Source organism: Rhinichthys klamathensis, unplaced genomic scaffold (genome assembly GCF_029890125.1).
Source record: "Rhinichthys klamathensis goyatoka isolate OS25496 unplaced genomic scaffold, OSU_Roscu_1.1 h1tg000744l_1, whole genome shotgun sequence".
Classification (NCBI taxonomy): Eukaryota; Metazoa; Chordata; class Actinopteri; order Cypriniformes; family Leuciscidae; genus Rhinichthys; species Rhinichthys klamathensis.
The window spans coordinates 651,863-667,287 of NW_026607154.1; the positions used below are offsets into that span (position 1 = coordinate 651,863).

The 15,425-nt window shown below is 38.8% G+C and overlaps 1 protein-coding gene across 1 annotated transcript; it reads right to left on the reverse strand.

Annotated features, from left to right (window-relative positions):
- Window positions 1–8,176: 8,176 nt before the first annotated feature.
- On the reverse strand, window positions 8,177–15,178 carry mydgf (myeloid-derived growth factor). The gene is made up of 6 exons (XM_056242685.1): window positions 14,930–15,178; window positions 13,555–13,605; window positions 12,393–12,454; window positions 12,143–12,224; window positions 11,569–11,641; window positions 8,177–8,424 (listed from the first exon to the last, which is right to left on the reverse strand). Exons 1-6 carry the CDS (start codon window positions 15,077–15,079, stop codon window positions 8,345–8,347), a joined length of 498 nt encoding a protein of 165 aa, XP_056098660.1. The 5' UTR covers window positions 15,080–15,178; the 3' UTR covers window positions 8,177–8,344.
- Between the last annotated feature and the right edge of the window lie 247 nt (window positions 15,179–15,425).

The window sequence follows — 15,425 nt, forward strand, 5'->3', positions numbered from 1 at the left end:
AAAGTATAATTTTTTTTAAAGACATTAAAGAAATTCATACTTTTATTCAGCAAGGATGCATTAAATTGCTCAAAAGTTACAGTAAATACATTAATAATGTTACAAAAGATTATATTTCAAATAAATGATGTTTTTTTACTTTCTATTCAAAGAATAATGAAAAAAATGTGTTTTCAACATTGATGATGATAATAATAATTGTTTCTTGAGCAGCAAATCATATTAGAATGATTTCTGAAGGAATGTAATGATGCTGAAAATTCAGCTTTGATCACAAGAAAAAATAGTTTAAAATATATTTTTAAAAAGTGTTATTTAAAATTGTAATAATATTTCACAATATTATATACACAATAATGTTTGTTTTGTATTTTTAACCAAATAAATTGCAGCCTTGGTGATCAGAAGAGACTTCTTTTAAAAGCGTAAAAAATATCGTACAGATCCCAAACTTTTGAACGGCAGTGAACATAACAAAATAAGCATCTAAAAAAGTTACTTAGGATACAAGTAAGTGTCTGCAGTCGCAGTGTAAGATCTGTTGAATGCACTTTGGTTTGATATGAATCAGAGACTGTGTCAAGGGTAAAATTCTTGACCTTTCTCAGAGTGATCGGTCAAGATTATGTGGAAATGAGAAAAGAACCGAAACACGAAAGCGGCTGAGAGTCACAATGATGAAAGTTTGCATTTGTGACCTTTCAATCTTGCATACTGGCATTGAACTATAACCAAACAACAAATAAATACTTAATAAAACGTGTGACTTTCAGGTTAATCACATTCAATTGCACCAAAAATGGCACCTTGTGGAATCTGATTGTTTTCAATGTATGTTTTTTTTTTTTTTTTTTAGTTTGTGATGCGACTGCCCTTGTGGGATTAATAACTTAAAAATATCAAAAATCATTAGAAACTCATAAAACTGTTGTGGTTACTAAAACGTTTGAAAATGCAGCAGAATTCAATCTTGGGTATATGCTCTTTTTCTGGGAACCCCCTCCATACCAGATAAACCAGAAAATAAACCAAAGACATGAAGAAGTATTTTCATGCTGCAGTGTGCCGGGTTATTAATTTTAAAAGTCGCATCCTCATGCAATTTTTTTTTTTTTTTTTTTTAGGGACTAGCCCTACTTGCGCTGCCCCATAAAGCACTAGAGGGGGAGTCTTCTCTATCCCTGGCATCCTGCTATAAAATCCTGGATGTAATTGTAGCGTACTGAGGCAGAACAGGAGTAATCAGATCAGTCCCGAGGCTGGGAACATACATGGAGATTTAGCATCGCCACTGGATTAAACCCCCCACCACGTCCCCCCCTTTACTGATTGAGGTACGATGAGTTCCTCCAAGTAGAGAGAGAGCGAGAGAGAGAGCGAGGAAAAGCCGTGAGAGGGAGTGGGAGGAAGAATCAACCAGAAAGGGAGGCAGCGCAGTGCGAGTGAGCGCGAGAGAGGGAGTCAAAGCCAGGAAAGCAAAGCAACAGCCGGTGGAACAGAAATGCAGGGAGTTTGAGAGAGACAAGGTGGAAAACCGAGGCTGGCGGGACGACGGGGACAAAGCAAGGTGAGAGAGAGAGAAGGGCAAGGATCCAGAGGAAGAAAACACACCAGGAGGAAGCAAACCCCGGGAAGGTGGGGGTCAGAGCAAGAGAAAGTTTGACAGATAAGAAAAACATCTGGTAATGACAAGGCCGGGACATTTAAAGACGGGACGCGTCCTCTCGAGAGTCCCATTCTTAGGCCGAAGAATGTTTTCCGAGACAAAAAGGACCGGAGAGCAGTGCATTCAACCCATTAACCCAACCCAAAATGGACCTCAAGCTGACCCCCTTGCCTGTTTTGGGAACGGGGAGCATGTATCGAACACCTGTGGACCAAAGGTGCAGAATTCACCCCTGAATGGATACACTCCCAAGCAATGTCTTGCCTTTCAGGGGGGTCGACGCCGGCATGACGTAACTGGGCAGATTTGTCATAGGAGTGTGCGGTGGGATCGGCCGCAACATAACAGCGTCTCTGTGAACTACAGCTTGAGAGAATGCAGCTTTGTAAGCCACCGGCACCAATCCGAGACACACCCCTCCTTGAGGAAGTGTGCTTTGGACACGCCAACACAGTTCAGAGGTCATGGAAACTGTGGAGAGCCTGTGTGTGCGGCGGACCAACAATCAGGCTCTGTGCGAGTGGCCCTGCAACATGGATCAAACTGGATGGAAGCGAGTGACGCTCACAATCCCACCTTTAAAAGGGATTCAGAAAGTTGCACTTCTAACGGACAGGGAGCTTTAAGTAGATGCCTCGGACGTGTAACGCAAGACTTGAACGGACCAAGTCTTGGGCATGAGGTTATGCAGTCAACCAAAGAGGTCAACAAACCCAATACGAACCATATTAAGTGCCAAGTAAAAGTCGCCCAAGTGGATCTCAATGAACCAGGACGAGGGACTTTTAGCTCGAAGCGGTCGGAAAGAGCAATTCGGGACCAGATCCAAAGAGTTGTTGTGAATCTCGAGGAGGTTTTACACGGCCTGAAAGAGATACATCTGGAAATGAAGGAGGTAAAGGTTTATCTATCACTTGGGGATGTTAACAGATGTTCTTCACTAAGGGCGGCGTTTAAATGTTCTGTTTGGGTAAATCCCAAACTCTTTACTATCCATCATCAAGTGCTGGATACTGTTAACTGGATACTTATCTTCATATTAATAATTAATACTGTTTATAGAGACCCCTGGATTTATTGCACATTGGGTAATTTCACTTCTGTGAGGGGATAGTGAAACTTTAATGGTCTGATACGCTCCATTTAGCAAATGCATTCGGTATCGGAGAGGAACGTTGGCCAGTGGTTTATGGTCCCCTCAGACGGGCGAGAAGAAAGAGCCGCTGTTTCATAATCTTGTAAACACTCTTGCGTGAAATGTGCCCTAATATAAACTTGTGTAGTACTCAAGTATTTGCATTAAAGGGATAGATCACCCAAAAATGAAAAGACTTTCATTCATCTTCAGAACGCAAGAAGATCTTTTTGATGGCATCCGAGAGATGTACGTCCCTCCTTCGAAAGCTACGCAACTACCAGTTTAACACTTCCAAAAATGTGGACTAAACCGTTCAATTCACATGGATTCGATTTACGATCTCTTCATGAATGTTTTAAAGCGTCGATGTGGTAGTTGCGTAGCCTGTCAACGGCGGGACGGAAAGCTCTCAGGCCTTGTCCACACTAATGCGAAATTCTCAAACAGAGACATTTTTAAACAGCGCCACAGATTTTTGCAATATTTAAGGAAAATCCATTTATTTTATTTGCATATTAACCGCATATTAATAAACTATTCTTTGCCGTTAAACAGATTAGCTAGTTTTACTTTTTTGAAGGATCGTGGGTTATATTGAAATGCGTGTTTCCGTTAGCATGTTTGCTTAAACTGAATTATAAACACATGAAATGATACTTAAGTACTTCCTCCTGTCCCAATTATAACATCGTGGCTGTAAGTTTCGGGTGTTCGTGTTAGTTAAAGGAGTAGTTCACTTTTAAAAAAAACTTTTGCTGATAATTTACTCACCCCCATGTCATCCAAGATGTCCATGTCTTTCTTTCTTCAGTCGAAAAGAAATTAATGTTTTTGATGAAAACATTCCAGGATTTTTCTCCATATAATGGACTTCAATGGTAGCCAAACGGTTCAAGGTCTAAATGACCGTTTCAGTGCAGCTTCAAAGGGCTTTAAACGACACCAGACGATGAATAAGGGTCTTATCTAGAGAAACGATCTGTCATTTCAAAAATAAATAAAAAAGTTAAAGTTTTATAGGCACAAATGCTCGCCTTGCGAACTCTCCTGTTCGAACTCGTTCATCAAAATGAACGAATCTTTTGAGCCATTGAAGTCCATTATATGGAGAAAAATCCTGGAATGTTTTCATCAAAAACATAAATTTATTTTCGACTGAAGAAAGAAAGACATGGACATCTTGGATGACATGGGGGTGAGTAAATTATCAGCAAAAGTTTTTTAAAAAGTGAACTACTCCTTTAAGAGTTTAAAGTGTTAGTTTTCGTGCTGTAGTGTGGACTGTGAAAACGATGACGCAAGTTTAGTCATGTGACGCACATTGAACCCATAGATATTCATGTTTATACCAGTATTGTGCCTGCTATGTGCTAATCACTTTCACACAGTCGCTAAAAGATGTTTGTTTGCACAGTCCTGCAAAGATGACATAAAATTCACTCGCATTTGCTGTCCTGAGACAAAACATGAGAGCAGTTGCATTTCAGACCAAACATTTAATGTTGATTGCGTGCGACCTGGACACATCAGTGAATGGTGAGATATTTAGCTAAATCCAGAAGAATAGCATGACAACTTTAGGTTACACTTTATTTAAAGGTGTCATTGTTAGTGTAATTATACATTTAGGTACTGATTAATATTAATTAACACAACATGTACTTACTATAGAGTTAGGGTAGGATTAGGATTTGGTTAGTTGCATGTTATTATGCATAATTTACTGCTATTACTATGGTAAGTACATGTAACATATGTAACAAGGACACTGTAAAATAAAGTCTGTATCATCTCAGTGAGCTTTTATGAGGGTTTACACGTGCGCTGTATGAATTTAGAGGTGAATTTAGCGTTTTCTGGATGAGAAACTTAGAAAACGCTAGTGTGGATGGAGAGCGTTTTGAAACAAAAACTCTGTTTTCAAATCTATCCGGATTAATGTAGACGTAGCCTCAGATTTCATCAAAACGATCTTCATTTCTGGCCCAAAGATGATCGAAAGTCTTACAGGGGGTTGGACCGACACGAGGGCGAGTAATTACTGACAGAATTTGTATTTTTGGGTGAACTAACCGTTTAACTATATGCCTTGTCATCCCAGGTGGTCCAGAAGATAGACCTGCTGACGGCTGACATTGATATTTGCAAAGAGGAACAAGGCGACACTTTCAGAGAAAAGTCGGACATGGAAGTGGCGTCTTCTCAAGGAGTCGAAACACCGACTCCATCGGTGTCCCCACCACCGTATCCGACCGGAGATCAAGAGCTGCATGAGGCAGGTCAAAAACTGGAACCAACTCAGGAGACGGTCAATTCTCCACAACACACATCAGGGCGCAGGAGCAAGAAGCCTCCTCCGTACCCTTACGCCAGCACGATGGGAAGAGTAAATCCCAAAGCTAAAGACAAAGGGCAGAAGACGCCGCCCTACCCCTTTAAACGGACGCTGCTCTCGACCATTGTTTGAGCAGGCCGTGGCTCCAGGTCACAAAAGCGGAGCATCACTCACTCGATGTGGTATAACGGGTTACAGGCACCGTCCTAGTAAGTTCGATCCTTACTGGATCCAATAGAGTGCAGAAGCAATTTAAAGGATTAGTTCAGTTTTAAGAAAAACTTTTGCTGATAATTTACTCACCCCCATGTCATCCAAGATGTCCATGTCTTTCTTTCTTCAGTCGAAAAGAAATTACAGTTTTTCTCCATATAATGGACTTCAATGGGGTCCAAACGGTCCAAGGTCCAAATGACAGTTTCAGTGCAGCTTCAAAGGGCTTTACACGATACCAGACGATGAATAAGGGTCTTATCTAGCGAAACGATCGGCCATTTCAAAAAGAAATAAAAAAGTTTAAGTTTTATAAGCACAAATGCTTGCCTTGCTCTGTTCTGTGAGACCTTTTCAACGTAATTGCGTATTCACTGACGTCACGAACGCGCATTTATTTTAAATTTATTTTTTAAACCGATCGATTCGCTAGATGAGACCCGTATTCATCGTCTGGTATAGCTTAAAGCCCTTTGAAGCTGCACTGAAACTGTCATTTGGACCTTGAACCGTTTGGACCCCATTGAAGTCCATTATATGGACAAAAACCGTAATTTCTTTTCGACTGAAGAAAGACAGACATGGACATCTTGGATGACATGGGGGTGAGTAAATTATCAGCAAATGTTTTGTTTAAAAGTGAACTAATCCTTTAATGTCTGGTAAAGTCCGGCAAAACCATGTAATGCCTTTTCGCTTTAGGTCGACAGGACAGAAACATCATCATGCACTAATAAATCTAGAGCGTGACTTCTTAGAAATACTGTACGCAAGTCAAAGGTAGCGGGAGATTATTTCTAGCCTTAGATGACATCTGGAGTGGGATGCAATCTCAATTCCTCTTCCTCTGATCTCCCCCCCATCTGTTAAAAAAGGATTATTTTTTTATTGCTTTCCTAACTCTGGTCTAGTAGTGCTTGAAGTCTTGCCTTAAAAATATGATGTTCTCGGATACACGTCCTGAGGGCGTTTTAGCAAAATCACTGTGCGACACAGTGCGAATGCAAGCACTTTTCAACAGGTACTGAAGGCTAAGCATGCGTTTACAGCGTTATGTCTCCCTCGTGTGTGCTGCGATGCTCATTTCAAAGCTCATGACACAGAATCTACTGTGGGGAAAGTCACACTTTCACATTCATTGGTTACACTTTACAATAAGGTTCATTAGTTAATGCATTACCTAACATAAACTATGATCAATACATTTTTTACAGTATTTTTTTAATCTTTGATAATGTTAGTTAATAAAAATACAGCTGTTCATTGTTTGTTCATGTTAGTTCACGGTGCATTAGCTAATGTCAACAAATACAACCTTTGATTTTAATCATGTATTAGTAAATATTAAAATTAATATTAACTAAGATTAAAAGGTTAGTTCACCCAAAAATTAAAACTCTGTCAGTAATTACTCTCCCTCATGTTGTTCAACCCCGTCAGACTTTCGTTCATCTTCGCAACACAAATGAAGATATTTCTGATTAAATCTGAGAGCTGGATCACTCCTCCATAGGCTTCTAAGGGATCGAAACTTGCCGGCCCAGAAAAGTTATTAAAGACATCGTTAAAATAGTCCGAGTGACGACAGTGGCTCAACCTTAAGTTTATCAAGCGACGAGAATACTTTCTGTGCGCAAAAAACAAGAAAAATAACGACTTTATTCAACTATTAATTTCCTTCTCTGTGGGCCGTGAGTGAGTTCGCGTAGTGTAACAGCGCAGCGCTTCTGGGTTGTACGTCACACACACACACATGACCAGCGTCGGCCAATAGTGAGCCTACGTGCAACACAGAAGCTTTGCGCAATATCACGGCCCACAGAGAAGGAAATTAATAGTTGAATAAAGTCGTTATTTTTGTTTGTTTTTGCGCACAGAAAATATTCTCGTCGCTTGATAAACTTAAGATTGAGCTACTGTAGTCACTCGGACTATTTTAACGATGTCTTTAATAACTTTTCTGGGCGGGCCAGTTTCGATCCCTTAGAAGCCTATGGAGGAGTGATCCAGCTCTCAGATTTAATCACAAATATCTTCATTTGTGTTGCGAAGATGAACGAAAGTCTTACGGGGTTGAACAACATGAGGGAGAGTCATTACTGACAGAGTTTACATTTTGGGGTGAACTAACCCTTTAATAAATGCTGAAGAAGTATTGTTCATGTTAACTAATGATCCTGATTGTAAAGCGTTACCCGTTCACTTAGAAAATTGCTGACACATAGGATTCAGACGCTTATATCCACACAGATGTACAAAGCTGAGTGGACAAATCTCACAATATGACCAGAATCTGCAAACTTAGAAAGATTTTAAAAAGAAATACATTTTACAATACTTAATTTTCATTACACAGATCCCCTTCAAAAGAAATGGCGGACACATCCGCAGATTCTGACAGACATGTGCAAAAATATGAATACAAAAAGTCATTTGATTTGCAAATTGTGACGCGAGAAACAAAGCGTTCTGATAATAGATTTATTAAAAATTCCAGGACATCAGCTATCAGAATAAAGCACGACTGGAAGTGTGACTGTTTTCCTGTTTTTTTCCTCCATCACAGAAATAATCAAAGGACTCTGACACTCCCCAAAGATCGTTGTGGGAATACTCTACAAGCGGCAGCTTAAGAAAGTAAGTACAGTATGAGCATAAATGCACTCTTGATAATCACATTTGCACAAACCCTAAACACTGCCAAGCATAGAAATCAATCAACTGTTCTGAAACGAATTTGATGAAGCCTTCATAACACATCACAAATATACATTTTTTCCCCGTAATGTCCGATAATAGATTTGTCGTCTACCTCATTGGATGATCAGTCCAGTTCATGGCCATTGGCGTAACGCTGCCTCTATAGAAAATCTGTAGTATTTCCCGTCACAGGAAGTTCCTGTGTCTTGATATAGTGAACAGTTAAGTGTCCATAGCCGTCAAATAACCAATGTCCTCGCGCAATAGGACAATCCTCTTTCGGATCGGCCAATCAGAGCTCATCGTGGCGTGTCCGAGCAATGACGAGGAGCTTGGAAAGCTCGGAACGAAACTTCCCGTCTCTGTGGGTCACTAAAAAACAAGATGTGAATGATTAGCAACATTCATATTCAGTATGGAAATTGCCATGATTGTATTCATTTCTATGACTAGGAAAACCAGATTTTTTTTAACAGTATTGCAAGTTTGTTTATCTATAACACAACAAAAAACACCAAGGCCACATACATAAACATAAACACACAAAACATACATGGTGTGTGTGTGTGTGTGTGTGTGTGTGTGTGTGTGTGTGTGTGTGTGTGTGTGCGCAACTATATCTGGGTGTGTGAGTGGAAATATCTTTTGTGGGATGTGGGAACATCTTACAGATACAACACCGACGTAATAAATATTAATTAATACATTTTAAAAAAACATACCGATGACAACAATAATAATGATGATGATGATAATAATACCAGTACAAATAAATAAATAAACAAAATAAAATATCTGGAGGATGAGGAAGATATGATAATACAGTCTTATATAATAATACAATAATAGTTAGAAAAGTAATAGTAGTAGCAATAATAATAATAATAATAAACAGATTTTAAAGGGGATATATCATGAAATCTGACTCCAGTAACTTTGTATTGATAAGCCTTTCTCCGCAAGCATGTCAAAAAATAATCCGATCAGATTTCGCTCCCCTTCTGACGTAGGAAGGGGATATTATTATAATATTACCGGCCCTTAATCTGCACGTTTACACACACACGACGCCGCCATTTGGTTTCACAAGCGACAACAGTGACCAGTTCTTACGCAATGGCAGAAGTTCCAGCAAAGCATGCAAACTGTTCTGTCGTTGAGCACAGACGAGCACTGAACACTTATTTAACCAGAAAATGTCACAGCTGTCTTATAAGACCTCAGGGAACTGTCAACTTGTGTAAAAGTGGATGAGACGAATCAATACAACTCCTCCATAAATGTATCCACTAACATTCAGAAACGTCCAGGTGCGTCTAAAAGTTCAACTCTTCCCGAGTCTCTCCGTAAGGCTGCACTCGCTACTGTTATTACTGAGATTTAAAGTGAGATTATTCGCGTGTTTTGTTCTTGTATCCGAAGCTCGTGTAAAGGCTCCGCCCTCTTCTGAACGGAGGCGGAGCTGCAGCTCATTTACATTTAAAGGGACACACACACAAACGGCGCGTTTTTGCTCACACCTAAAAAGGGGCAAATTTGACAAGCTATGATAGATGATTGTGGTAATTAGAGCTGAAATTTCACAGACACATTCTCAGGACACCATTTATATATATATATTTGTTATGTTTTTAGGGGTGAATTCAGGTTGATTGGGACACTTTTTCCCAGTCATCTCAATAGCAACCTGAATTCATTGGGCAAGTAGCGGTGTACTAAGTGAGATTATGTACGTGCATCGGGTCATTAACATACAAATAAAGCACTTATGGGTAGTAGTCGACTTGAGCAGCTGATCACCCTGATGGGGTTTATTTTGTGACAATGCCCAGCTGACTGTATATATATATATTTATTAGGGGGGGAACGGTACACAGAAGTCACGGTTCGGTTCAGACATCACGGTTCGGTACGATTTCGGTACAATGGAGGGATAAAGCAAAACAAAAATGCAGAAGGCATTGTATTTTTTAAATACGTTTTATTAATAAAGGCATAGAACCAGTTTATTTGTAGTGCACTGACAATAGTTTTATATAATTCGTTTATTAATTAAATTAATAAAAAGACAAAAATACCTTGCGATATGTTTGGTAATTGTACCTGAATGAATTTAAAATGATTTTGCTATATTTCAGATCAATATATTTGTTTTCCTTCATTTTAATTAACCCTAACTTAATTCTGATCTGAATTATAAATAATTGATTTCCGTATAAAATAATACTACCATTAAAAACTTTTGTTAACAGTTGTAGGTTGCAGTTTGACAAGAGTTTACAGTGTGACAAAAGCACAATGTTGTGTTTTATTGCGAGTGTACACAAATATAAGTAAACACTTTGCAGTTTGAATGATGTGTATGAACAAAAAGACGGAGTATGTTTTTTATGTTTCCACTGTTCGATCGCGCACGCGCCTCTCTCCCTCTCACACACACACACTCACAGAGTTCAAACGCGCCTCTCTCTCTCTCACACACACACACTCACAGAGTTCAAACGCACCTTTCTCTCTCTCGCACGCGCGCGCGCGTACACACACACTCCTGCATTGCAATCTTGACATCGCAGCCTGTTCATTATGCGGTCACACCAAACGCGAATAGAGCGAAATTTATCGCAATTTTTTATTTTTATACCGTGTATTCTCCGTGCAAATTCGTGCACCGAACCGTGACGCCCGTACCGTTTCGGTTCAATACGAATACATGTACCGTTCCACCCCTAATATTTATATTACATCCTGTAAAAATGGGCATAATATGTCACCTTTAAAGGGTCAGTTCACCCAAAAATGAAAATTATGTCATTAACGCCTCTCCCTCGTGTCGCTCCAAGCCCGTCAGACCTCCGTTCATCTCCGGAACACAGTTTAAGATATTTTAGATTTAGTCCGAGAGCTTTCTGTCCCTCCATTGTAAATGTGTGTACGGTATACTGTCCTTGTCCAGAAAGGAAATAAAGACATCATCAAAGTAGTCCATGTGACATCAGTGGGTTAGTTAGAGTGTGTTGAAGCATCGAAAATACATTTTGGTCCAAAAATACACACACACACACACACACACACGTCAGCAGCGTCTTACGTCAGCGGCGGCACTGAACGCGGATCCACAACAGAACCGGAACACAATACAATGCTGAATAAAGGCCTAGTTTTTGTTATTTTTGGAGCAAAATGTATTTTCGATGCTTCAACACACTCTAACTAACCCACTGATGTCACATGGACTACTTTGATGATGTCTTTATTTCCTTTCTGGACGAGGACAGTATACCGTACACACATTTACAATGGAGGGACAGAAAGCTCTCGGACTAAATCTAAAATATCTTAAACTGTGTTCTGAAGATGAACGGAGGACTGACGGGCTTGGAGCGACACGAGGGAGAGGCGTTAATGACATCATTTTCATTTTTGGGTGAACTGACCCTTTAAAATCCACTGATTTTCCAGGTTTTTCCACGTCTGGTCTGTATGAACCCTTCTGAAAGCAGTAATTCGCTGACTCACCTGCAGACTCTGACACAATGTACTCTTCTTCCTTCAAAGCAACATCCCTCTGTCCACCCACGGCCGTCTGGGACTGAGAAGAAGAGAGAAAGAGAGAGAGGATGAGTGACACGAGACATTAACAGAGAAGCCTAGAGGAGTGGGCTTGGATAACAGAGAGATCTCGTCTAAGAAAAACAAAAAGAGACTTTTCTTATTTGCAACAGGGACAAGGCCACCGAAACGTCACTGAGAATCTCAATGCGATCTGAAGATGAAGATCTTTTCACAAAGTCTTGATATGCAACACCTGTATAAAAAAGGGCTGACTGCTTTTGATCTGAATTACGGTTTGATCTGCGGCAAATGTCAATGTCACGACTGAGGATACATTTTAAGCACGCTGTTCAAAAAAAAAAAAAAAAGTGCCTATTCTTTTTATGCGCAAATTAAAATGTACCTTCTGGATAGTCTCGGGTCTATGAAATGCATCAACACATTAAAAGCAGGTTTCTTCATATTGAATCATGCCTATTGCTGAGTGTTTCACTCATTGAGGTGGTGTCAGGTCGTGATGGATAGCTGTGATACTTACATATGCGGTGGCGTACTCAATCTTCGCTCCTTTTATCTCGGCTTTGAACTGGGTAAAAAACAAGTAGGACTTTCCTTGAGGCCTATCGTGAAAATGACAGAGAAAAATCAATATGGTTCCCCCTTTCATCTCAAGTTTCACGACGACGTTTGAAAACACTAGACTAGATTTGCTTGTACTTCTACTTTTTAGCATTGCATATTGAGTAGAGCTTTTTATAACACCAATATCACAGTGTTTTTAAAGTTACCTCCACACTGAACAGGAGAACATCTGCTCGTCGTCACTCAGTCCGACGCTCATTTGCCATTGCTACAGGGAATAAAAGCACAAACGGTTCACATTTGAGTCAGAAACGGAGCAATCCTGTGAAATCACGACGGCGCATAATTGCGGCAATTTCCCATGTCGTCAGTGGCGGAGCGACAGATTTCTGGATGCCACAACAATAGCGGAGATTGTCTTAAAATTAAAAATGTAAATTCTGTCTAAATTGTGACACTATATACAGGAAAAATTTGAATATGGTGCAAAAGTTTATTTATTTCAGTAATTCAACTTAAAATGTGAAACTAATATATTATATAGACTCATTACATGCAAAGTGAGATATTTCAAGCCTTTATTTGTTATAATTTTGATGATTATGGCTTATAGCTTATGAAAACCCCAAAGTCAAAATTAGAATATGGTGAAAAGGTGTAAGTAAATTATAACAAATAAAGGCTTGAAATATCTTACTTTGCATGTAATGAGTCTATATAATATATTAGTTTCATCTTTTAAGTTGAATTACTGAAAAAAAATAACTTTTGCACAATATTCTAATTTTTCGAGTTTCACCTGTATATGTGCTAAATAAAAAATAAACTAGGCAAACAAACAAACAAACAAACAGCCAACATAAGTCAATTCTGATAACTCCTGTATATTTGTGTGTGTGTGTAAATGTAAGTGTATCTAAGTGTGGGAATGGAAGCATATAAACCAGAGAATATAAACCAGAGAGTAGAAGGAAAAGTATCAGTAACAGATATAACAATAGTAAAATCCATAAATAATAATTAACAACAACAATAAACTCATGTCATCAAGATTGGGGTTTGTGGAGGGGGGGGGGGGGGGGGTGAGGAAGAAGGGAAATAAACAGTAGTAGTGGAAATGGTTTTAATTCTTCTAATAATAATATTGATAATAGTAATAATTATTATAATTTTGATAAAGTTATTATACAATTAAAATGGGATTGGAAGCAATAATTAATAATAAATACAAGTACCCGCCATTCATCAATAACATCTAATACAACTGAATGAATCTAATAACTAGCAAAAGTACAAAAATCACAAGTTTTGTTTATATTTTGAGAACGGTTTATTATCTGATATTATAAATAACAGAAAATGTCTTACCTCGTTGGTTCCTCCTTGAGACGCATATGTGAAGGTGCATTTATACTTTTTCTAAAACAAGAAACAGATCATTGTGAATAAATAAACATGTTGAAAATGCCAAGATTCCACCCACGAAATATGCAAATTTCCCAGACTGATCTTTTGAGAATGACTCCGTATTGAAAAGATGCTGACCCTTACAAAAATAACCATGGTAACCATCGTTCCTGTCAAAAGCCTGACAGCTATTATTACTACATATATATATATATAAAAAGACCTGACAAGGATTCAGATTAAATACTGATTTAAATTTGGTGCGCGAGATACACATAAAAACATGGCCACTGGTGTCACACCTGACACAACTTACGTTTGAATTATGATATGATATAGGCCTAAAGGGATAGCTCACCCAAAATAAATTAAATAAAATTCTTAATTCATTCGATAGCTTTATGTGAGGGACAGACCAAAATATTACGCTCTGTTGTGGCTCTTAAAGGTATAGTTCACCCAAAAATGAAAATTCTGCCATCATTTACTCACCCTCAAACCTGTATGAGTTTCTTTCTCCTGTCCTGCTAATAACAAAAGAAGATATTTTGAAGAATGTTGGTAATCAAACAGTTGATGGGCCCTATTGACTTCCATAGTTAAAAAAAAAAAAAACATATATGGAAGTCAACGGGACCGTCAACTTTTTGGTTACTGACAGCTTTCAAAATACCTTCTTTTGTGTTTAGCAGGAAAAAGAAATTCATACAGGATTGAAACAACTTTAGGGTAAGTAATGATGAGAAAATTTTCATCTTGGGGTGAACTACCAGTTTAAGAGCTAGAGCGCAATATTTTGGTCTGTCCCTCACAATAAAACGATCTAATGGCGCACAGGTGATATAGAATATTATTTTTTCCTCGTTTGAATTTTATGGAAAAAATCAAAATATTGGGGTTTCAGAGACAACATTAAGTCATAAGGATTTGGAACGACATGAGGGTGAGTAAACAATAATTTTACTAACTAAAACTATTCCTTTAACGTATTTTTGAGCCGTTAGGTGGCGCGCGCTGCACGTCCGCGCCTCCACAACAGTCCAATGAGAAGATGACGTGTGGATTTCCTTTCAACGCGTCGCGGTTTTTCAAACACAGTATCCATTCATTACTGTAGAGTTTAAAACGAACACACTTTTAAAAGATACGAAGTACAGTAACGTTAGGGCATATAGTTTCAAATATAATAATAACGGAGAACTGGAAAACGACATGAAATCGAGTGCTAATCAATGAGGAAAATCGCGGAAATTATTCGTTGTTACGTTTCTATCCAACAAAACATGTTGTGTTATAAATATTACGTTGCTATAGTATTAATGTGCGTAATACTCACCAGTTTAGCTGAGAAAGTCTGCACAACTCCCCCAGGTTTGACATCGAAGTCGAGTGTTTTGGTCCTGTCAGCGGAAGCGCGCACCGCGCACAACACAACCAACAGTAGCAGAAGCTTCACACACGAGTTTATGTGATCATCGTATGCCATGATGCTCTATGGGGGAGAGATCTGTGCTGATGTTGTGATGAAAAGCTGCCAGCACTGTTCCTGTATGTTCTTCATAGGATGGGATAGTTCTGTGAAGCGAGGTGTTGAGCATCTAGTGGACTGGAGTTGAATAACAACTCAATTTACAGTAGCCCAAAAAGTAGACTAATTGGCAACTTGGGTAATTTACATTCAAATAAGCATTTATGAAAATTTATGAATAACATTTTCATGACATAGCTTTTTGAATGTACAAAAAGATCATTTCTGTGATTGAAATATCACAGAATTCAAATTTTCCGAAGATCGGGAGCATTAGATGTCTGTAAAATATATGCAGTTAAAT